Raw genomic sequence first — 24,288 nt, 5'->3', positions numbered from 1 at the left:
GCAAAGACAGGAGATGAGCAGCTATCCAGGGGTGCCCAGGTTCCAGTGTACGTCCCACTTCCTCCCATCATTCACTCTGCTGCCTCTCTCATCGCTATGTGTTCACTCATCTGGGCACTCTACTTACAGCTGTACTCAGGCCAGTCACCATGAGCCAACAACTATTTCTGTAACATCCGTTTTGAGCAGTGCCTTCATCCGAAAGCTACAGTACCCACGATAAGGATGACTGTATTTGTCTCTGTTGATGTTGACAGTGGTCAAAGGATATCCTGCTCACTATGTGAATGTGGCATTACAGATTCTACTGTGGAATAGACTTGTATATTGTGTTATGTTATCACCTAACCAATCGTTGTGCAGGTCCTTTGTCGCCTAGAGGGAAAACAAATGCAATCATCCAATCTGGCAATGCAGTAGGCTACTATATTGTATTATTCCTCACTCCATGATCCCCACAGCATGACATACAGGGTTCTTTTTCAACTGCCGTGTGTCAGCACATCTGTGTGTGTGTGAGCAAACAGCTATGGGCATCTTAAGTCTCCAAACACCCTGGAGAGCCTAATAGCTGTCCATCATCAACCAGGAGTGTGTCAGCTCTCAGCACTTAATCAAAGTGATGAAATCCTATAGATGCTCCTCAATGTCACCAGTGATGTGAAATTCAATTGATGGGTGTATTTGATTTTAAACGGCATCAGTAAACAATGGGGGAATTAAAATACAACTAATTCTAATTTTGTTTATTTGAGAAAGAAGATGACAAGGGGGTGGGGTTGTGTGTGCGTGTGCGTGTGTGTGTGCGTGTGTGTGTGTGTGTGTGTGTGTGTGTGTGTGTGTGTGTGTGTGTGTGTGTGTGTGTGTGTGTGTGTGTGTGTGTGTGTGTGTGTGTGTGTGTGTGTGTGTGTGTGTGTGTGTGTGTGTGTGTTTGTGTGTGTGTACATAACATGTGTAGGGGAGGTATTTAATCCTCTATGATTTAATTATTTCAAAAATGTTGGGAAATTCAACAGTGCCCTCTCCTGTACGCCGATGGTATCCTCTCCAAAATGACCTTTTCCAGGACAGTAAAATCACCCAACACATATTTGCTTAGGGCTTTGCTCAAGTGAGAAGAATACAAACAAATCACATGAATGTAGCCCTGTAAATCTTCTAGTCTTAGGAAAGTAAATTGAGGACTGAACAAGTGGGTCTTGCGTTACCGGTTGACCGAGCGCGTCGATCTTTAAAGCTCCATTTCCACCAGTGCAGTTCAAGTTCACCCGTTGACATGGTGCTATTGAGCCATCTATTGTCTGACAATGCCAATGAGGAAGATTGAAAGGATTCAAAGGCACACGAAGGCAGAGTGTGCTCTGTTTAACAAATGAATACACTCAAGTACATGTCTTTGTCGACTATCCAATTTAAATACATACTGGTAAGATAGTGTACCATAAAATATGGATAAATCGATGTAATGACAACCAAAAAAGACAACAACATCATTCGATTTATCCTGAAAAAGCTCATCCACAATCTACTATGCCCCACGTTCAAGACTTAACAGATCACAACCACTGGGCACAGACGTCAGTTCAACGTCTAGTTTTGATTAACAGTTGGTTGAGTTGTCAACGAACCGTGAATTCAATGTGAAATCAACAACAAATGTCAACATGTCATTAGAGTTAGGTTAAAAGTTGCGTTAAAAAAGGCAAAATGCCCTTACTTTGATGACTTTTTGCAAATCCAATCAGTTTTCCACGTCGATTCAACGTCATCACATACGTTTTGGGCTTGAAATGATGTGGAAACAACATTGATTCAATCAGTTTTTGCCAGGTGGGCAGTGTCTCGAACTACAGAATATTTGATGAGGTAATTGACAATCCCTAAACCAGCAGGTATCCAATTTGAATACAGTGTGAAAAAACAAGACATGGACTGTAGTGTTGTAGACAAACAGATACAGCTGCTGTTTCCCTGATCTGCCCCAGGCACCAAACGCCACATTTTACATAATGTTTACCTGTAATTAGGTGACAGATATCGGGCATTTGAAGAGGCTAGGCAAATCACCTTCATTACCAAAGCTGCTCATTATCGTGATGAGCCGATTTCATTATCATTTGGAGGACTTTCATCTCTGCTACCAAACAAGACTTGTTGTTCAGCACTCCAGGGGTGCTACTTGAGTTGACTCACAAGGGTGTTTGGGTCGTGGTGATGACAGGTGTTGTGAGGAGTTTCTGACTGCAAATAACTAACTATAATCCCCTCCTGTTGGACTCTAGTGACGACTCTACTGCTTTCAGCAGGAATAGTCCTACTACACTGGGCCCCGGTGAGCTCTCTGAGTCTCTCTGATAAGTAGTCAATCTGTTTTATGACCTTTAATGGCGGATCAAACTGCTTAATGTTGAACAATTTTCAAACCCCACCACACATGCCTCCAAACCAAATCTTTGGCTTAATCTCCTCTCCCCGATGACCTCTTCTCTTTGTTTGCCTCGTCTGTCGCTAATTGTCCTCAAACGCTTACCATTAGCGTCACAAACAACTCACAGCCGACGCCAGGTCTTATCTTTTGGACTGATCTTTTCTTCCTGTGTACTCATTCACTGGCTGGCTCTAAAGAGCAAGGCCTCAGCTGGAGTGACCCGCGCAGTCGTGCAGGGAACGCTAGGTACCAAAGCCGTTGAGGTGCATTTAGGAGGATTTAACGTTTGATGGGGGCTCAGAGGAAGTGAAGGGAAGCTGTGGTAGACGACCTCTGAAGCCAGAACAGCCTGAGCTGGGTATTAGCATTCAACAGTGTGCCAGTCAGGGTCCCCAGGGATGACTTCCTGGTCACAGTCGGCAGATGAAGGTCATTGGCAATGGGAGGTGTACCTGCAGCAAAGGCCCCGTGTGTGTGGATGGAGGGGTAAAGGAGAGCCACAGGAGCAGGGACTCAATGGGTAGGATTTGCAGCACAAGAATCTAAGACAAGGTACACACACACACAGAAGGAAAGAGAGAGAGAGAGAGAGAGAGAATCACAGCGTATACATTAAAACGTGCAGCAACTCTACTGCACATACGTTCTATGTGGAGCAGGATGTGGGTGCTCTATGTCAATTTAAGCAGTAGCTAAACATTGTAATATTTGTTCAAATTGATTCAAGAGCTTTACCAAACAGAAGCCCCCCCCCCCCCCCCCCCCTGTGTACACATATACTGTATGTATTTTAGATGAGTGCAAATACATCCAGAAATGGTTCTGCACACAATCACCATGCCTGAGAACATGCAGTATTTCCAGCACTCGTCCACAGTGTGCACTGTGCAGTGTACACACAGGTAATTGCTGTGATTAAGCTGTGCAGTAGACAGAGCTAACAAAAGTGTGTATCTCCTCTCACTACGGGTCCCCTACACACATATAATGCATTTGAATGACGATAGTATGGATTTGAAGGCTCTACTGACTCTTAATTTTAAGATGAGCAAATTGTCACATGATATACGGTATTGTGTTATATAAGTTATTTAAAATGTATTGCTTCACATCCAATCCTTGTTTTTGTTTGACGAGCAACATCAAAATCAAATAGTTCAGCTGCCAGCCATCTGCATGAGCAAACTTTTGTACAGACAGACAGACAGACACAATTAAATGGCAGGATTGTATTATTGGAATATATCAATAAGTACATATGTAGTTCAGACAGAAAGTTCTAAAAGCTCAAATGCTATCCCAAATAAACAGTTCTCTGCTATGCTTTGTTTTGTACACTGCCCGAGTAGATACTGATCAATCAGTAGGTGCAAGCAGCCACTGTAGTTTTGGATCCCTCATCCCCAAAGCTGCTCTCTGTTTGAATTTGTATGGCAAATCACCAGAAGGTGGCAATGCAAACCAATGGAAATATCATCCTTCCTGTGAATTTGATTTAGAAAGATCAAGCGTTGTAAAAGAAAGCATTAATCAAATCATCTGTGTCATTGCGAAAGCAACTACCATACTACTGGAGACATGTGCCTATTGTGAAAGCTGACAAAAACTTAGAAAAATAAATGTTTGTGTATAATGTCACTGACTGAACCTAGATGTACTTTTAGATAAACAAGGCTTGTCTGGTGTGGTCGACCAGGGCAGGCTCTCAGACTATTGTGATTCAGTTGTAACCCAAGCCCCTTTAATTAAGACACAACCTGTCTACTTACAGAACCAATGGACCGCACCGCCCACCCATTACACAATGACCTAAATGGGACTAGAGAGGAGTCTATTACGAGAGGGGAGGAGAGGCCAGAACAGACAGAGAGAGAGCAGCATGTGGTGTGAGGCCTTACCCTGAGGCTGTCCAGCCCTTCTACACGACCAATACAAGCTGTCCACTCTCACTGATCTGCTTCTGTCCGCAATAAGCCACTTCCTGTCTAGAAACAGGAAGAGACACAAAAGTCAGTAAACATAGTAAGGTACACACAAATGGCTTTCAATCACGTACAATAGAACACCAATTGTATTGGCGACCTTGGACCATACAGAGGTGTTTATTTTTAATTGAACAAGCCTCAGTGGGACAATAAACCGGATATTGCCAGGTAGTCATCTTTTGTCCTAGTCGGTGGAAGGGGAGCTATAGTCTGTCACACGACTATTAGTGAGCAACGTATCAAGTGAACGTCTCTGGGGTAATAAGTGTGTAGACAGGTGTCTTGTTGTCCAGTCTTCTGGAAAAGAACCACTAAAAAGCAATATCAATCTTACTGTGCATGCTGTTCTTATTTTTCGTACAGTATGATTCTGCACAAAGTAAGCCTACCCTCGGTTTATCATATACGCATAGTCACTTTAACCATATCTACATGTACGTACTACTTCAATCAGCCCGACTAACGGGTGCCTTTATATAGCCTCGCTACTGTTATTTTTCACTGTCTTTTTACTGTTGTTTTTATTTCTTTACTTACCTATTGTTCACCTAATACCGTTTTCTTTTTTTAATTGCACTGTTGGTTAGAGCCTGTAAGTAAGCATTTCACTGTAAGGTTGTATTCTGTTGTATTCGGCGCACGTGTCATATACACTTTGATTTGATGTGAGCTTGCTAAGTCAATAATAGGTTCATATTCAGCGGTGTGTAGCAGAGGTAATTTGGCGAACGAGGCTTGAATGATGACTAACCTCATACCTGAAGCCTGGAGACTTTAGTTCACTTCCAGTCAGAGTTAGTCTGGAGTTGCCTGGGTGACTCTCGTTTTGATGTTCGGTCAGTCTCATTGGTGCATGTGACTCAGACCACTCAATTGATATCTATCAGCCATTGCAGAGAGGGGGAAGAGATGAAAGAGGGATTAAGTATACCACAGGGTGTTCCCAAGATGTAGGCATTAGCTCTGGGAGCTAACAAGAGTCTTCAGTCCTCATGCAAGGTTACCAACCACAAATCTCAATTCTCTTTCCTTGATTCCACAAGTCCTCTCTCCACACCTCCTTCTCAAATCACATTGGAGGTTCCTCCCGTCTGGCCTTCTCTGATGAAATTTGCGAAGGAAATGAGGAGATGCAAGAGACGAGGAGACACGAAGAATCAAGGAAATACAATTGAGATTTACCCATATACTTGTGTGTTAGGCAACCTTGCATGAGACCTGAAGACTCGTGTTAGCTGCCATGGCTAATGCCTACGTCTTAAATTGTTCCCGGGTTCAACACATTCCACATGGTTTGATTAGTCACATTAAGCAGTAAACAAGAGCTCAACAGATCCAATACCGATCAGCTGATGTGCAACAATATACTGAAAAAAGTCCAACAGCCAACCTACTGTAATGCACCCTTGCAGCCTGAACATGACCTGAAAATATCACATTATGTGCTAGTGCCAGTGGGCCTGTGTAATCATGCCTATCCATCTGCTGTTGATGGAACAATTTGATCCAACTTCCTCTTTCTCCCCCTTGTCCATTAAAGGTATTCTCCAAAATGCTTAATTTATTTCAAATGTTGCACTTCTGGTGGTATTGTGGTGTTGATCTTTTTTGTCTCGAATGTTTGTGTATGCAATTTGTGTATGCTTTTGGCAATCATATTACTTTTGTGTTTTTCTACCTCAGGGTACATCGGTTGTGCTTTCCCAAATGAAAGCAGAGCTAACTTGGTCACACGCTGTGACGCTCATGGAAAACTTTTGTTTGCTTTTTCCTCACAGGTCACCTGCCCAAAGCTTTTCTGGACACAGAGATTGTTTTTCCCATAAATTCCCTTAATCTCTGTTCTCTGTTTGCAGATAACATATTTGTTCTGCCAACAATTCATCTCACTGAAGATTACATCCCAACAGATTTGCAACCACTGCAATGACCCAGACTGCACGTGCAGTCGAGCTGATAGACCAGCCACACACTCTCAGGATAGTATTATAAACACTATTTCCTCACAGCAGGTTTTCAAAGAAATGATGCATTTCCGTACTATTAAAAACAACAAAATCCCCTTAGAGAGTGCTATATTTGATCCACTCTATTATCTATTAGTAATGTCTATATGATGCTGCCTATATAAAACAAGAGATATGTGCAAGGGGATCTACAATGTATTGATGCTCAAAGGTAATACTGCATCAATGAGTGGCACCGCAAAATGTATTGAATTACAACATCTAGACTTGCTTAACAACTGTAGCTATTTACAATGTTCAATGGGAATACCATACCAGACAAATCAAAATAAAGTGTAATTACAAACAATCACGATATGGCATAAAGAAGGAGAAAGATAACCCTTAGAGATGTTATTTGCTATTGGACAGGAAACACAACTCACTATGCCAAACCTTCACGTTCACTTCCCTCATCATTGGTAGCCTTCGAGCTCATTTGAACTTTGACACAAGCAACATCAAAAAGATATACAGCATGCTACAGCCTAGTGTTTTGTTGATATGCATCATAATATAGTTAAATGCTTGTTATTTGGAATAGAGTCAGAAAGCAGTAGTCATGTTTGAAATACTCTGTTGTAATTTAGGGATTTAAGAATAGATCACAGAACAATCTGCTGTGGCTCATTTACCATCTTTCAGACAAACTTTTTGGTTTGCTGTGGAGATGTTCCACTGTTCTATTCCAAATGGTCCTCAACTGATGCTTCAGAAAAACAAATCAACCATATCAGTGATAAGGCAGCAGTAGGCCTGGGGTATATTCACTAGGGACCAAACTGAGGCAATGTGGCCAAAACGAGAAGGGACCTTTCTGACCTTTGTTGTCTAACAACAAATAGGTGATTTTGTTTTTCTGTTGCAAAACGTTTGTTATGATGCAAAAACATTTTGATACGTGTCCGCAAATGAATAAACACATGGGCCGTTCATTTCGATCATGATAGGCAGAGTCCTATCTTGAGATGTACACTGAGTGTACAAAACATTAAGGATACCACCCCCCTTTTGTCCTCAGAACAGCCTCAATTCGTCAGGGCATTGACTCTACAAGGTGTCAAAAGCGTTCCACAATACTGGGCCATGTTGACTCCAATGCTTCCTTTTTATGTCAAGTTGGCTGGATGTCCTTTGGGTGGTGGACCATTCTTGATACACACAGGAAACTGTTGAGTGGCACCTACTACCATACCCCGTTCAAAGGCACTTCAATATTTTGTCTTGCCCATTCACCCTCTCAATGGTGCACATAGACAATCCATGTCTCAATTCTATTAAATCTTTAAAATCCTTCTTTAACCTGTCTCCTCTCCTTCATCTACACTGATTGAAGTGGATTTAACAAGTGACATCAATAGCTTTCACCTGTATTCACCTCATCAGTCTGTCATTGAAAGATCAGGTGTCCTTAACTAATGTTTTATACACTCAGTGTATGTCTGCAGTGCAACACATCTCCCATTGATATTGACATTGGGATTTGCAATGCAATTAAGGGGATGTCTGAGTCACATAATCACATCTTAAGTTAGTATCTACGAAGTGTCTCAGAGTAGAAAATTGGTTGTAAGTGCTGAAAATAGACATTTTACTCCTACTCTCATGGGTAAAAATAAAAGCTATGCATGAAGCCTGTTTAGTCATAAGACTCCCATCTAGTTGACACAAGCATTTCGCTACACTCGCATTAACATCTGCTAACCATGTGTATGTGACCAATACAATTTGATTTGATTTGATTTGATATTTCGGAGACCTCATGAGCTGGCCTAACCAGTTAAGAGTTAGCGGCAAGTGTCTTTGATAATAGAAAAAGGCAGTGAGTCAGTGGTTCCTGCGCTACATGCAATTGCTTTGGAGTTGTTGAAAGAATGTTTGGCTATTTCTATATGATCAACCTCTAAATAATCTAGACCTACATGCAACACGCGTCTCCTGCACTTGACAATGATTTCAAGTGAGGCCTATTCCACACGATAGGCCTAAATACCTAGAACCACAAGGCTAATACATGAACAGGTTGATTTCTTTCAATTATTGGATCACCTACGTTATGTTATTTCAAGTTATACCTATTGAGCGCAATATCACGCTGTTAAAAAATATGCCTAAATTGGGCATGCCACTTGAAGGCATCTACGGCTTATGTTAACTTTAATTCTGTTTGATTAATATGACGGACCTTTCAAACGTTGTATGCAACATTATCGGCAAGTTACTTGATGCCTAGTGTTCCAAAGCGATTTAGCGTTATTAAATGGTGTGATAGAAGAGCGTATTGTTATATCGGTAATATTGTCAAGATTTCGCTTTTAACAACCATCAGAATTGATACAGAAAAAGGTTACGCATGCCAACATATCAGGCAAGAATAAAGAGCAGGCAAAGTGATCAACCGACATTATTGTCCCCTTTAATAAAATAAAACAATTCAAACATTATGGACTAAATGTTCAAATCATGTTGCTGCTGGATTATTTTGCTGTGACAATATAGGGCAAATTAAGATCCTATCATTGTGGTAACTTTGTGGTACCTCAAACTGTCATGAGAGAGAGTTGAGAGTTGACTTTACTGTTACATTTTAAGTCATTTAGCAGACGCTCTTATCCAGAGCGACTTACAAATTGGAAAGTTCATACATATTCATCCTGGTCCCCCCCCGTGGGATTTGAACCCTGGTCCCCCCGTGGGAATTGAATCCACAACCCTGGCGTTGCAAGCGCCATTCTCTACCAACTGAGCGACACGGGACCACTGTCTGAGCAGTGTCTTAACACCATCCTAAAACCTACTCTGAGCTGGGAGTTTTTTTGGTCCTAAAACAGGTTTTTAAAAGGATTCCTTAGGACCTTTTTTGAAACCCTTTGTGTATGTGGCCCCTGGATTTATAGAACCTGTATGTCACATTGTCAGTGTCTGCCTCTGATGAATGAAACTGAAAAGGTCAGAATTTCAACTGAGTCTGGACATGTCTTCATGCATTCCTGAATGCTGAGAATCTGTTATTGCACTGCCAATGCACAGTAATACTCATGACCTATACATTTTGTTGTACTATTTGCTAGTGTTGGATGCATGATTTCTATGAGATTATTATTAAAATTTTTATAAAAGATTACAGTAATATAATACCATTATGATTTTCTCAAAAGTTTACATTGTGATGACAAATTCCATCTAATTAATACAATAAATCAAATGTTCCCACACTTCTGGCATCAGAGAGAAGTAAATGAATGTTTCTTTTCTTTTCCTACCCTACCGTATCACCATCAATTAGAAAACAATCCTCTGTCAATGTAGCTAATGCTTTACTGGATTGTGAAACTCTGCCAGGACAGGTTAGTCTACTAGTGACTGAGAATCTGACAAGTTGGGACCTGGTTCCTGTGCATTAGTTTCTCATCATGGGAAATGATGTGCTCACCTCACTAACCTCCCTCATTTCACTAGCCCTCATTGTCATAATTTCATGTTTGATGAAGGCTGGGCCTTGAAACCAGCTCCGTAGATACGAAACAGAGAAAATAAATAATGGAACTGTCAGAAGAAGCTGTAATCTATAGCGTTGAATTTACATATATAATACTTACTGTATATAGGCATCAGTTGATACCATTTTTCATCACAAATAAAGATAGGTGACCACCTTGACTGTCCCCTTGTCACGCCCTGACCTTAGAGATCCTTTTAATTCTCTATTTGGTTAGGTGAGGGTGTGACTAGAGTGGGTAGTCTATGTTTTCTATTTCTTTGTTGGCCGGGGATGGTTACAATCAGAGGCAAGCGGTCTATCGTTGTCTCTGATTGGGGATCATACTTAGGCAGCCTTTTTTCCACCTGTATTTTGTGGGATCTTGTTTTTGGAACTGTGCTGTTTAGCCCTACTAGACGTTACGTTTCGTATTTGTTGTTTTTTCGGTGTTCATTTAAAAATTTTAAATGTATGCCAACCACGCTGCACCTTGGTCTGATCCTTCCATCGATGAACGTAACAGAAGATCCCACCACAAACGGACCAAGCAACGTGGCCAGGAGGAGCAGACATCCTGGACATGGGGGGATATCTTGGACGGTAAGGAATCCTGGACGTGGGAGGAGATCCAGACCGGACAGGATCACCTTTCATGGGAGCAGACGGAGGCAGCGAGGGAGGAACAACGACGACACCGGGGTTCGCGACCACGATGGAAGCCCGAGAGGCAGCCCCCAAATTTGTTTTGGGCCGAAGACTCCAGTGATGATCCATGGCCCGAAGCCTCCAGTGATGATCCATGGCCCGGAGCCTCCAGTGATGATCCATGGCCCGGAGCCTCCAGTGATGATCCATGGCCCGAAGCCTCCAGTGATGATCCATGGCCCGGAGCCTCCAGTGATGATCCATGGCCCGGAGCTTCCAGTGATGATCCATGGCCCGGAGCCTCCTGTGATGATCCATGGCCCGGAGCCTCCAGTGATGATCCATGGCCCGGAGCCTCCAGTAATGATCCATTGCCCGGAGCCTCCAGTGACGATCCATGGCCCTGAGCCTCCAGAGACGGTCTGCAGTCCAGAATCTCCAGCGATGGTCTGCAGTCCAGAGCCTCCAGCGACGGTCGGCGGTCCAGAGCCTCCAGCGGGGGTTCCCAGTCTGGAGCCTTCTACGACGATCTACGGTCCGGAGTCCGCGGCGACGATCTACGGTCCGGAGTACCCGGCGACGATCTACGGTCCGGAGTCCCCGGCGATGATCCACGGTTTGATTCCTCCGGCGATGATTCACGGTCCGGAGCTTCCGGCGACAATCCCCGCACCAGAGGCACCACCGAAGTTGGCGGAGCCACGAGCGGAGCGGGGTCTGCGTCCTGCACCGGAGCCGCCATCGAGGGTAGATGCCCACCCTGACCCTCCCCTATAGGTTCAGGTGTGCGGCCGGAGTCCGCACCTTGGGGGGGGTACTGTCACGGTGTGGCTAGGGTGGGCAATCTATATTTTCTATTACTTTGTTGGCTGGGGATGGTTCCCAATCAGAGGCAGCTGTCTATCGTTGTCTCTGATTGGAGATCATACTTAGGCAGCCTTTTTCCACCTGTAGTTTGTGGGATCTTGTTTTTGGTACTGTGCTATTTAGCCCTACTAGAGGTTACATTTCGTATTTGTTGTTGTTTCGGTGTTCATTTAATAAATTAAAATGTACGCCTACGACGCTGCACCAAGGTCCGATCCTTCCGTCGACGAACGTAACACCCCTAAAGATACATATATTAGTACACACTGTAATTGATTGTCTGTGATCTCTACTATCAAAATGTGATCTACAATATCACTGTGTTAGGGCATAAGTTTAACATGTATACCCTGAATATGACCTTTGAACTCATTTGGCGGGTCGGGGTTGACGTTATACCAGTTTACAGACACCTGTGTTGCCTACTCAGATTAAAATCCCAGTATTTTATTGTTTCCCAGTTTGTTTTTTTCTACAGGGTGAAGTGGGGTTCTCATGGAAAATGGCCAGTAGTGACATGCCTACGAGGAAGACAAAAAGGATCAGTGGGGGGTAGCATGGTTGAGTCAGACTGTGACAGTGTGTGGGGAGAGTCAACAAAAACAATGAGGCACATCGTGCCTTCAGGTCAAAACAAACAAACTCTCAACAAATGTAGAACTTCCAGTGAGATTCGGTTTGCTCAAAGGTGCTATATTTGCATCACCGTAAGAAAACACTGGAGCTAGACAGCTGGGCTCTAAACTTTCTGTGATACCTGCATATTGATATTTTGTCAGATATTTACCTGAAAGGCTGAAATTCAATTGATAGTGGATAATGTCTCAAACCACAGAAAACATAAAAGTGTGATAATGCACACAAACATAAACAGTCCACATCTGTGATTCAAACTACAAGCCCAATGGCTTTGATTTAATTCTAGCTATATCTTCAAATATTGAACCAGTCTCATTCAAATACTTCCAAGACCTCTACTTTCGAAAGCTGTTCATGAGTAGTTAGTGAGGATTCAGATAACTGTTATTTACTTAACGGGGGGACAAATTCTGATTCAAATGAGAGGTTACGAAGCAGTAAACCAAATGAACAAATGTTGGACTAAATAATCCAACTGCAGATGGATTTTTCCAGGTGTTATCTAAATATATCTTACCCCATGAGAGTATAATATTGTAAGTGAAGCCTAATGCATCTTCAGATCAGACAATCATTCTTTGAACATCTTCAGATCAGACAATCATTCTTTGAACATCTTCAGATCAGACAATCTTTCTTTGAGCATCTTCAGATCAGACAATCATTATTTGAACAGTTTCCAAATGCACCTGGCACAATCAGACAGAGATATAGTAATGGTATAACTGTGAGATTCAATTGGAGTCAGATCCCATCCAAGCTCATGCACTACTGACCAGAAAATCCAACCATTGATCTTTCACATAGGATGAAGTATGCACAGGGTTCAATCTGTTTGTATGTATAGGCCATTGTATCATAGACTGTGTACGGACAGTCGTTATAAGGATGATTCCTTAGCTGCCTTAGCTTCAGACCTTCACACATAACTTCCATTGTATGAGGCCTCAGTGAGTGACAGGTAGAATTGTAATGGAAAGAATGCACTAACAGGTAGAGTTGACAGATATATATTATTGGTTATTTACATTCTATGTGCTTTCAGGATAAGAAGACATTGTCAATGGGGGTGTCCTAAACATGTATACATTGCATTATTCATTATTCATGACAACTGTCAAACATGTCAACTGTCTTTAATATCTAGAGGGTGAAAACAGATCCATTGTCTCCTGTTATTTTGAGCATGAATAAAATATGATGCCTACTGCTAGCTTCCCTGATAGGAACTGTAAAAAGCCAGCCACGGTGAGGGTTTATTTTACTGTAAAACATAGAGTTTATGAGACCAGGAAACATATGTAAACACCTTTACAAGGTAATCCCTGAGCAGTAAATATTCCTTGTAGTTCACTTTAAATATTAGGATTCATGCTTACCACACATACCCATAAAGCACAAGTCTACACACACACACACACACACACACACACACACACACACACACACACACACACACACACACACACACACACACACACACACACACACACACACACACACACACACACACACACACACACACACACACACACCATTGAAATACTTTAGAATCTGCCATTTCTGACAGTTGCAAGACCAAAGGTGATATTCACTGTGATCAAGGTTCTCAGGAAAGATTTCTATTTCCCCAAAACAGTAATAGTCACACAAACAAAAACATAAATAAAACATAGCAATAAATCACATTACAGTTCCAGATGAATCTCTAATGAATCTATATACACATTCGAAATAATGATATTACATCAACACTTGTACGGCTACTGTGGGCAACCTGACTTTCAGAACCAGATACTGATCTCCTAAACGCGTTCCACAACGCCATTCAATGTCATAAAAGTCAGTGAGTCTCGGGGGGAGGAGTCCAGAACAACTACAATACTTCGGAGCTTTCCGTGGCTCAAAAGCATGCAAATTATAAGGAACTATGCGAAGGGTCAGTATACCAAATAGACTCTACAGTTACACTCACACTTTGGTGGCTGGTAACTAAGCGCACAAGAAGTTAACAGAGAGGACTGACTAAGGAGAGACTAATAAAGATCTACATTAATTAATTAAAGATAAAGTGGACAGGCCAACACATCCCAAAATTGCCTCGGACTAGGATCGTGTCGGGTGCAACACTTTGCAATATCATGGAAATATCGGATTTGTAAACGCCGACAAGTCTTCTACAAAAACAAGAGGGGACAAAAGTTAACGTTAGTTACACCGGTATGCCAAGTCTATTCTCTAAAGAAGATGCTGTGAAATTTAAATAAACAGTTTGAGGGGACTTTTGATGATTCGCATCCTTACGTCTCCACATGGATCAACCTCTCTAACCCAAGCATCTTTTGGATTAGCCACAGTCTTTCTCACTCTGCACAACGGGTAAGTAGCCTATCATATCATCCGAACAAGAAGTCTCACAACTGTAATAAATGCGTTACTTACTTCTCAAATTAGTTTGTTGACAACCTTTCTTTAGACTGGTAGGACATACAGTCACTTGAACTTCCTGCGTCTATCTTGTGTGGTATCCAGGTGTCCGTTCGATATGTCGAGGCTTGTTCGGACTAGCTGGAGCTGAAACTGGGAGCTCGCTTTCCTCCAAATAACCTACAGACATATCGATTTTATTATATTGTTATTTTAACGTCCTGTGTGTTCTGGCCAATGCTTTGTGTTTTTAGAGATTGCAGTTGGAAAGACAATTTAAAAAATCCATTTGAAAATTTAATTGTCTGATTCAATACGTGTTTAGTTTGTGAGGGCAGTTGAATTACTCGAAATAAAACTGCTAAAGTAACGTTACACCTGGGTCGACAGACACGTTCAGGTATTTTACGCGCACCTGGCGCACCGCCATGCATTACATTCAGCCGTACGTACTGCAAATCTCCAGCAACGCATAGATTTACCCTACTACAATGAATCGTCCTTGGAACATGTAAAATGATTCAACATATGCTCACCTAAAATGTTTCCTAGCGATTTCCATTGGTAATAATAGCACACACTAGTCTTACCATTTTACTTGACTCAAAATGTATTTGTGCAGACGTTCTCATTTCAACATGTTTTGTGTGTAAATCAGTCAAGTTAGGCTACCACACAAATGGGGGGCATTTATAACATCAATCTAACATGGAAGGTACCTCCATGCAACCAGAATGAAATTACTCAGCTGTTCACTGTAACTGCAGATGGAATATAGTTTGGTAATGTATAAAATACGCAGGCCTAGGTTTTAAATTAACTACATTGTAGACATATGTGTAGAAGAATATAATACATTGGGTAAAAATAGAACCAAATGGAATATTACTATGGATTCCATTTAAGTGCACGGTCTTTGAGCTAAAGGATGACCAAGTTGAGTTGGTCATCACATTTATGCACTCACTGTGCATTGAAATCTAACTTAAAACATGAAGAACGTGGTTACAATATATGGTTATTGTGCTACATTGTATTCATGCTCTGGTAGGATCATGTAAATTCCCATGTGGACTGTTCAGCCGTGAACACTCCCACTAACTGTATTCCTGGTTAGGCAAGTCATTAAGTATTAATTAATGGAGGTGCAAATCAAGGCACATCCACAACATTGTTTATTTGTCATATTTCAGAACAGGGTTATTTTTTAATGCTTAAATGATGCTACCCAGACCGTAGAGTTTGTCTTTTTTCCCCCCAAGAACAGGAAACAAACAAACACACAAACCTTATGAAATAGTTGCAATGGAACAGAGAGTGAGTGACCTTTCGTCTGTCTTGAGTGGGTGTGTAATTATCATCCTTGGACTGTGGGACTGAGGACCATGGTGACGTCTCTATAGATGCATGTGGGAGTAGTGGTTTCCCTGTAGGGCAAGCACATCACTTCCAATACACTGGAATAGAGAACCGTCCTTCCATTAATTGACCTGGGAACATTGTGCAGAGGTCCTCTACCGGGTTCATATTCGTGCACACAATACGGTCTGCAGAAGCTCCTAATTTGCTCTCGTGGCTCTCAAGTTGAGTTGCTCTCTGCCTTGCCTCCCTTAGAGTCCTTCAGCCATGAGCGTAGCATCCGGTGTGCAGCAGTAACATCCTCTAGTCTAGCCTCCAATCTGCTGGCTAAGCTACTTCTGTATAGAGACACTGTGGCCCTTATCTTTTAACACTATGTCTCCATAATAGAACTAAATAAGCAAGTAGAGGTCATGTTGTCTTATGGTGAACATAAACTGAGTATACCAAATATTAGGAACACCTTCCTAATATAAAGTTGCACCCCCTTTTGCCCTTAAAACCACCTCAATTCGTCGGGGCATGGACTCTACAAGGTGTCGAAAGCGTTCCACAGGGATGCTGGCCCGTGTTGACTCTAACGCTTGGCACCTACTACCATACCTGTTCAAAGGCACTTCAATCTTTTGTCTTGCCCATTCACCCTCTGCATGGCACACGTACTTGAGACCCTGTCTCAATTGTCTCAAGTCTTAAAAGTCCTTCTTTAACCTGTCTCCTCTCCTTCATCTACACTGATTTTGAAGTGGATTTAACAAGTGACATCAATAAGAGATCAATAGACGGACCAGGTGAATCCAGTTGAAAGCTATGTCATAGAAAGATGCGTTGTCCACTCAGTGTGTATGTCAATACACAAATGCCAATACCATACACCATACAGAAATACATAACAGCACTTATATACATATACTAACAGCACTTATCTATCCAGAGGGGCCATTTGAATCATGGTGTTGATTTGAAACTGGCAAGTTGGTGTACGTGACTTGAAAATGTCATTTTGTTTTGGGTTGGGTTTAAGTGTTCTAATCTTGGCTTGTGTAATGGATCTACACAGATTCAAAGGATGCCAACAACTAGGCTACGTTAGGTCGTTTCAACGTCACGTCATTTTGGATGATGCTTCTGTAGAAAACAAGATGTGTCGTTGAGACTTTTACTGTCACTACTTTGTGTGGTGATAAATTGTCACTTGCCAAAGTTATTTATCATGAGTCATTTAAAGTTGACAAGTTTTACAAGATCTCCCAGGTTTGGGCATGTCTGTGGTTTTGGTCATGCAGCTCAGTGCTATTATGATAGATTCTCTTCCTTTTACCTTAATGACTTGAGTAAAGACAACTCTTGAACAAGTGACGAGTCTTCTATAATCCAATGACTCCTTCTGTCAGTGTTTGTGATATTCTCAAATGATCTCATCCAAAGTCACCTTTAAAACAGAAGAATAATACATTTCTGGTCTAACTAGGGAGTAAGGGAGGGGTATTCCTTTAGACCAGATTCTGCAGTGTTTTACATTACTGCAGAGCCAAGTGCCTTGATTGTGACAATGATTCGAGCATCTGCAGATATCTTTCTTGCAAAACATATTTAAAGTCACTTGGTACACCTGACTGATAATCCTTGTGAAAAACAATTGCACCAAATGAGTTAAACAGACCGTTTGAAATGCACGCCTGCTAATTCGGCTTTACCGGGGGAGCTGGGTGCCCCCCTGTCGCTCTGCTATTATTAGCTTATCTCGCATACGCTCGCTATCAACGAGGAGGGGCCCACCAGCCGAGCGCAATGTGAAGATATGTGCTGCATTGTTTATTGCGGCAAGTCGTGTGCACGGTGGTGTTTAGTCGATCAGGCACCAATTATAGCTATCTCGTTGGGGGATCAGCTGTGTGTTTGTGTGTGTGTGTGTGTGTGCTGTAAGATTGGCCGCCTGAGTGGAGCTGGGTTCGCAGCTGACGTGATGTAACATCATGGGCGCCTGCTATCGCTCATCCGCTGTGTGTCCGTTATCAATGCTGTGGTGGGGCATCAGTGTTTGGTCGTATAATGGATGACATTGCTGTGGAAGACCACCTGCTCTGGAAGAAATGCCAAAATGTGGAATATTTTGGGTATATTTCTGTGAAAGTCAAAGCCTCTGTTGATAGTGTTAAAGACACATCTTGGCCATTCCATTATTAAAAACTATGTAAAATACTGAAGCCTTTCATAACCACCCATAATTATACAGTGAGTGGACAAAACAGTAGGAAAACCTTCCTAATATTGAATTACACACCCTTGTGCCCTCGGAACAGCCTCAATTAATTGGGGGCATGGACTCTCCAAGGTATTGAAAGCGTTCCACAGGGATGCTGGCCCATGTTGACTCCAATGCTTCCCACAGTTGTGTCATGTTGGCTGGATATCCTTTGGGAGGTGGACCATTCTTGATACACACAGGAAACTGTTGAGCGGGAAATACCAAGCAGCGCTGCAGTTCTTGACACTCAAACCGGTGCGCCTGGCACCTACTACCATACGCGGCTCAAAGGCACTCCACAATCCATGTCTCAATTGTCTCAAGGCTTAAAAATCCTTCTTTAACCTGTCTCCTCCCCTTCATCTACACTGATTGGAGTGGATATAACAGGTGACATCAATAAGGGATCATAGCTTTCCCCTGGATTCACCTGGTCAGTCTGTCATGGAAAGAGCATGTTTTGTACACTGAGTGAATACAAAAGTAGTCTTGTTAATGTTGTTGATGGCGGTAGAAGTAACAGTAACAGTAGAAGGAGCAGTAGCGCTTGTATCCTGCGTCTGCAATGCTTAGAGGCAGAAAAGAGCAGCTATATGAGATAATGATTGACGCTTTAGCATATATGTCATTCCCCTTTACGGAGGATGAGTCAACAAGGCTATATCAGTGCAATGTAACCTGCTCTGCTCAGGCAGAGGAGAAGCATTAGGAGCATCAGTCACAGCAAACAATGGTCTCAAACGGCAATAGCTGTATTATCTGGAAGCTATGACTTGCTATGACTTAATAACAGGGTTGATACACTACATTGTAGTATAGGCACCACTGTGACATTCCCATTTGAGTCATTTAGCAGGCACTCTTATCTAAAGCGCCTTACAGGGGCAAAATAGGGTTACGTGCCTTGTTCAAGGACACCTCGGCAGATTTTCCCACCTAGTCAGCTCAGGGATTCGAACCAGCGACCTTAAGGTTACTGGCCCAACGTCCTTAACCACTAAGGTTACCTGCCGCGGTTATGTTAATAGACCATCAGCGATGCAGAATAAGGGTGAGATGGAACCATCAAGCAGGAACCCCCATTTTGGCGCGAGCACTCTGCCTAACAGATTGCACTTGAGAGCAATATGAAGCACACAGAGCAAACCGTGTGAATGACCTATTTGTCTGGCGATATATGGACCAGGATCATTGTGTATACTACAAGGGGACGAGGGGACGAGTGATACACGTTTTATTTCCGAGGTTTCTCGCTCTTTTTCTTTCGTTCAGAATGCACCGTTTTCCCAGGAATTGTTTTATGACCTCTTACTAGCACAGTAACTGCTTGGTGATGAGTTGGCCTTGCTTACGTGCACGAGAAGGCATTATAAGGCTTCACTGGCCTCCAATGGATCTGTGTAGTCGCTTCGCCAAAAAGCTATACACATTAGATTCTGAAAATAGATGTGGGGCTGTTTTTTCCACTATCCACACCCTGTTGTCATTCATTGTATAATACCACCCAGTTACTTTTCAATAGTGTATATTTTCTTTTTTTATTGTGTAAAAAATCATCGATTTTTAACTCTACCCCCCCCCCCCCCCCCCCCGCCCACCCACATAAAGCATTCCGTGATAAAGCATTCAGTCTTCGACCAGTGTACTTTTTTTTCTTCCACCAATGCAGTGCAGAGCTGTCATCCAACAGTGAGGCCTGTCATACCGCACAATACACCCAACCTACAGTATCAAGCTAGTTCGGTATCTAGGGAGAATCAATGAAATAGCACCGCTTCGTGTGATGATCACACATTGCTGTCTGAGAGATTTCCAAGAAGAAAATTGCATGGGTGAGAAAATAATGTTTGCTCATTTGAAGGGAAAAAAAGTATTTTATTGATGCTACCTGTTCTTTAGTTAAAAACATGGATCAAATCTATTCTAGGCCATACCCAAGTGTATTATTTAAACAGATGAAGTTTTCTACATTACCTTGTATATGAGGTATTGTGGCCATGTAAACAACATTCCAATGTTCACTAGGCCATGCATGTTTAAAGAATATGAATTCCTCACATTCCTTCCAAGATGACTGTATGCTCCCTTCATGCATTTGATACATCAAAAAAGGCAATTGTATTTTATTGCATTCAATGCATAATTCATTCTGAAGTTAATTGTGTATTCAGTTTCAAGTTCATTTCTATACTGTGAGAATTGCATTGACCTTATAATCCAGGATTAAAAGTGTATGCACAGTTCAGAAAGAATGGGTGAATGTGTTTTCTATAATTGGTGACCATGCTTTGTTGTCTGTCTGAAGGGACTGATAATCTAATCAAAGTAGTTAAGATACTTATAGAAAAAATATATAAACAAATACTTGTGATTATTGATTTAACCTATGACTTTATGTTGTTTTCCAATTCCATTCCATTTCGGTAACATCTCGCTCCCTCTTTCTGTGTTACAGATACAACGGACAGAAAATGCTACCCTGCATCGTTTTCCTTTGCTCATTTTTCACTGCTGCTTGTTTCCAAGACATCCAGCCCTCCAAGGCATTTCTGAGTGAATCCTGTGACTCATTGTGTACTTGTGAAGAAAAAGATGGCATCCTGTATCTTAACTGTGAGGAGAGAAATATCAGCAAGATCTCCCAAATCAAAGTGCCGTCAGCTCTACCTTTCCACCTCAATCTGTACAAAAATGACTTGGTGGAGTTGCGGGCAGAAGACTTGGAAGATTTAAAGAATGCCGTTTCACTTCATCTCGGGGCTAATAGCATACAAGAGCTTGAACCTGGCGTCTTTAGTGCACTGGGCTCCTTGAAGAAGCTCCACATCAACAGTAATTTCCTGGTCATGTTGAAGGAAGACACTTTTCACGGCTTGGTAAATTTGGAGTTTCTCCAGGCGGACACAAACTTCATCCGTGTGGTCGAGCCGGGGGCATTCAGCAAACTCATCCGCCTCAAAGTTCTGATCCTCAACGACAACGGCATCGAGTTTCTTCCCGGCAATATTTTCCGGTTTGTTCCGCTCACCCACTTGGACCTGCGGGGGAACCAGTTACAGACCTTGCCTTACGTTGGCTTCCTGGAGCACATTGGGCGGATCATGGAGCTTCTTCTGGAGGACAACGACTGGATGTGCGATTGTGAGATCCTTCACCTGAAGATCTGGATGGAGAACATGCGGGCCCAGTCGGCCATTGGGGAGGTGGTCTGCAGCAGCCCCCAACACCTCAGGGGCACCATCCTGGCCAAAATCAAACGGGATGTTCTCTGCCCTTCTCACGCCGATATCAACTTAGAGGAGCCTTCCAAGTCACTGGACATGGTGGTCACTCCGTCTTCCAAAGTGGCAGAGATTCCGAAGCTGGAGGACGCCAAGGACGACGCAAAGATTCCGACACCTGCTTATGTTCCAGGGAGTCCTTGTGTGGAACACTGTTCTTGTCACAGTCACCCTGTGGCTGGGTTTTTAATGCATTGTCAGGACAGAGGAATTCAACGGATTTCAGATATTGGAATACTTGAGCAAAGCCCCACCAAGCTGGTGCTCACAGGAAATATGATTCAGAGACTGTTGAAATATGACTTGGTCACATATGATGGTTTGGAGTTATTGAATTTAGCCAACAATCGAATCGATTACATTGACAATGAAATTTTTCTCAGCTTAAGCAATTTGAAAAAACTTTATCTCAATGGCAACAGAATTGAAACCCTTTCCGCAACCATGTTCATTGGACTCCACAACCTTGAATACCTATATTTGGAATATAACATTATCAGAGAAATTGTTCCAGGAGCTTTTAATCCTTTGCCAAATCTCAAACTCTTGTCTTTGAATAACAATCTGCTGACTAGTCTCCCATTGCAGATATTTCGCAATGTGCCCCTCACCAAACTGAACCTAAGAAAAAATCTGCTCGTGCACCTGCCCGTTAGCAACGTGCTGGACCAGCTTGACTCTTTAGAGCAGATTTATTTAGAGGACAACCCCTGGGACTGCAGCTGTGACTTAGTCAGTCTCAAACAGTGGGTTGAGAAGCTGAGGAAGGACACAGTCATAGGTTCCATTTTGTGTCACACACCGAGAAAAGTGGCGAAGGCTGAGCTGAGAGCCCTCAGAAACGAGTTGCTGTGCCCCGGCCTAGTGACCTACTCCTTGCCCACGGACGTGGACGAGAGCGTGACAACCACAGTGGCGACTGACGGCACTAGGAGCGGTTTCTTCAGCTCCATCACAGACTCAGTTCCACTCTCCGTTCTGATCCTTAGCTTGCTCGTCACCTTCCTCATGGTCATCTTCTGTTCGGCGGGGATCGTGGTTTTCCTCGTGCACAGACGGCGAAGGAGGGTGAAGAAGAAACAGGCGGAGGAGCAGCCGCGGGAGAGCAGCAGCCCCATCCACCTGCAATACAGCATGTACGGCCAGAAAACCACACACCACACACTGGCGCAGAGGACCGGAAGCACCGTGTACGACGAGCGCTCACACAGCCCCATCATCCAGATCTGCCGCAACCCCACCTACTGCACTCAGCATAAAGAATATGAGACCGACCTCAATGAACTGGACGAACCAAAGCACACCTGTCGTAGCATCATGGAGACAGAGAATACTTCCCCTCTCACAGGCTCTAATTTGAAGTTCAGAGCTGTGACGTCCGACTGCCCAACTGAGTTCGTAACACTCGGCGATGCGAGCTCCCTCTATAAAAACATACTAGAGAGGGAGAGGGTTAGGGAGCTGCAGCAGCTCGGAATTACTGAATACCTCCGGAAAAACATGTCCCAGCTGCAACCAACGGTAGAGATGCAGGTCCCAGGATCAGGACACCACGAGGAACTGAAATTAATGGAGACTATTATGTTGTCGAGACCGCGGAAGTTCATGGTGGAACAAACGAAAAATGAGTACTTTGAACTCAAAGCTAACCTACACACCGAGCCAGATTATTTGGAGGTTCTGGAGCATCAAACGGCGTTTAACTGATAGAAAAAGACAATTCATGGTTTTATATTCAACTCGAGAAGTGCCTTGTCCAAAACTGCCATCTTATATTTTCACAATCTAAGACCTACATATCCCACAGTGGTCTTGGACACACAAGTCATTTGTAGCACAGAATGTACTGTATAATTATCTTTTTTTTTGTCATTTTGTTTTCCTATAGACAGACCACACTTGAAGTTGCTGATATAACAGATATCTTGCCCAAATGTAATTATCGGGAAGGCAAATAGGTACTGCAGGGGTACGTTTTTGTTACCAGTTCAGCTTAGATCTTTGGCAGGCCTCAATGTTTTCCATCAACTCTGTCAGGTTGTTTCCATCATATGCCATAATCAGCATGCTCAAAGTGCTGTAGACTTAACAAAATGCCAACATGTATTCTGGGTCGCAATGATGGAGTGCACATTAGTCCTGTCGTTCATTAGATTTAGCCCTTGCATTATTTCAATACCACATTTTGTATTCCAACCAGTGGGGAACGTGTTTAAACAAATCCATTTTCTCAAGACATAGCACTTAAAAGTCCCAGTACATATATAAATCATATCTTGTATCTGTAAAGAAAAAAATGCATTGCACTAATCAAATGCCATTTAAAAGATGGTGCATGACAATCAACTTACTGTTCAACAACAGTTTCTGTGTATCGTTGTTCCTTTCCTGCTACTGAAGGGGACACAACTACTGATGTGTATAAGAACCTTTTGTTTGAGTGTCATTTTTACAAATCAAAACCGACCAGTTTCTCTCAGCATGATAAATGTTCAGGATATGTGCGTTCACTATATTATTCTGATTGAGTAAGCAACCCTGTTCAACTCTGAAAATGTTTTACGTGAACGTTATTTTTTACCAATGAAGATTAAATTATTTATTCTGTAAATGTCGTATATATGTTACACATTCTATGTTATTTTGTGCCTTCAGTGTTGTGCAGGTGAACATGTATTACATGTAAATAAAGAATTGCAATACTGCAAACTTTGAACAATCAAGATTCAATACAATCGATACGCTTTTCAGTCCTCTAAACAGATTGCGTGCAGGTATATTCCAGAGCCTGTTGCAAAAAACGACATTCTGTCATTATCAGTTGAGCATAAAAGTGACCAAACATCTAATATTATAGCACATTACGTGCTCAACAGGGGCCGTGGGTGAAATTATGATGCTATTCTGCACAGAGGGCACTTA

The 24,288-nt window shown here is 42.5% G+C and overlaps 1 protein-coding gene and 1 long non-coding RNA gene across 3 annotated transcripts; one reads left to right on the top strand and one right to left on the bottom strand.

Moving 5' to 3' along the window:
- Positions 1 to 777: 777 nt before the first annotated feature.
- Positions 778 to 14,948, bottom strand: LOC129859651 (uncharacterized). Of its 2 annotated transcripts, none has more exons than XR_008760197.1 (4): positions 14,494 to 14,948; positions 5,165 to 5,293; positions 4,327 to 4,413; positions 778 to 2,970 (listed from the first exon to the last, which is right to left on the bottom strand). It is a non-coding gene; the product is annotated as an uncharacterized LOC129859651 (long non-coding RNA). The 2 variants fall into 2 exon arrangements; XR_008760198.1 differs by having other exon boundaries at positions 5,172 to 5,293; positions 14,494 to 14,946.
- LOC129859650 (SLIT and NTRK-like protein 6) lies at positions 13,852 to 24,085 on the top strand. Its single transcript, XM_055929691.1, has 2 exons — positions 13,852 to 14,430; positions 20,541 to 24,085. The coding sequence occupies exons 1-2, from the start codon at positions 14,339 to 14,341 to the stop codon at positions 23,071 to 23,073; spliced, it is 2,625 nt and encodes an 874-aa protein (XP_055785666.1). The 5' UTR covers positions 13,852 to 14,338; the 3' UTR covers positions 23,074 to 24,085.
- Positions 24,086 to 24,288: the final 203 nt, after the last annotated feature.

The sequence above is a fragment of the Salvelinus fontinalis genome, chromosome 7 (assembly GCF_029448725.1).
Source record: "Salvelinus fontinalis isolate EN_2023a chromosome 7, ASM2944872v1, whole genome shotgun sequence".
In the NCBI taxonomy this organism is placed as follows: Eukaryota; Metazoa; Chordata; class Actinopteri; order Salmoniformes; family Salmonidae; genus Salvelinus; species Salvelinus fontinalis.
Note: the sequence above shows the minus strand (reverse complement) of the source record. Positions and strands in the feature narration are given on the sequence as shown.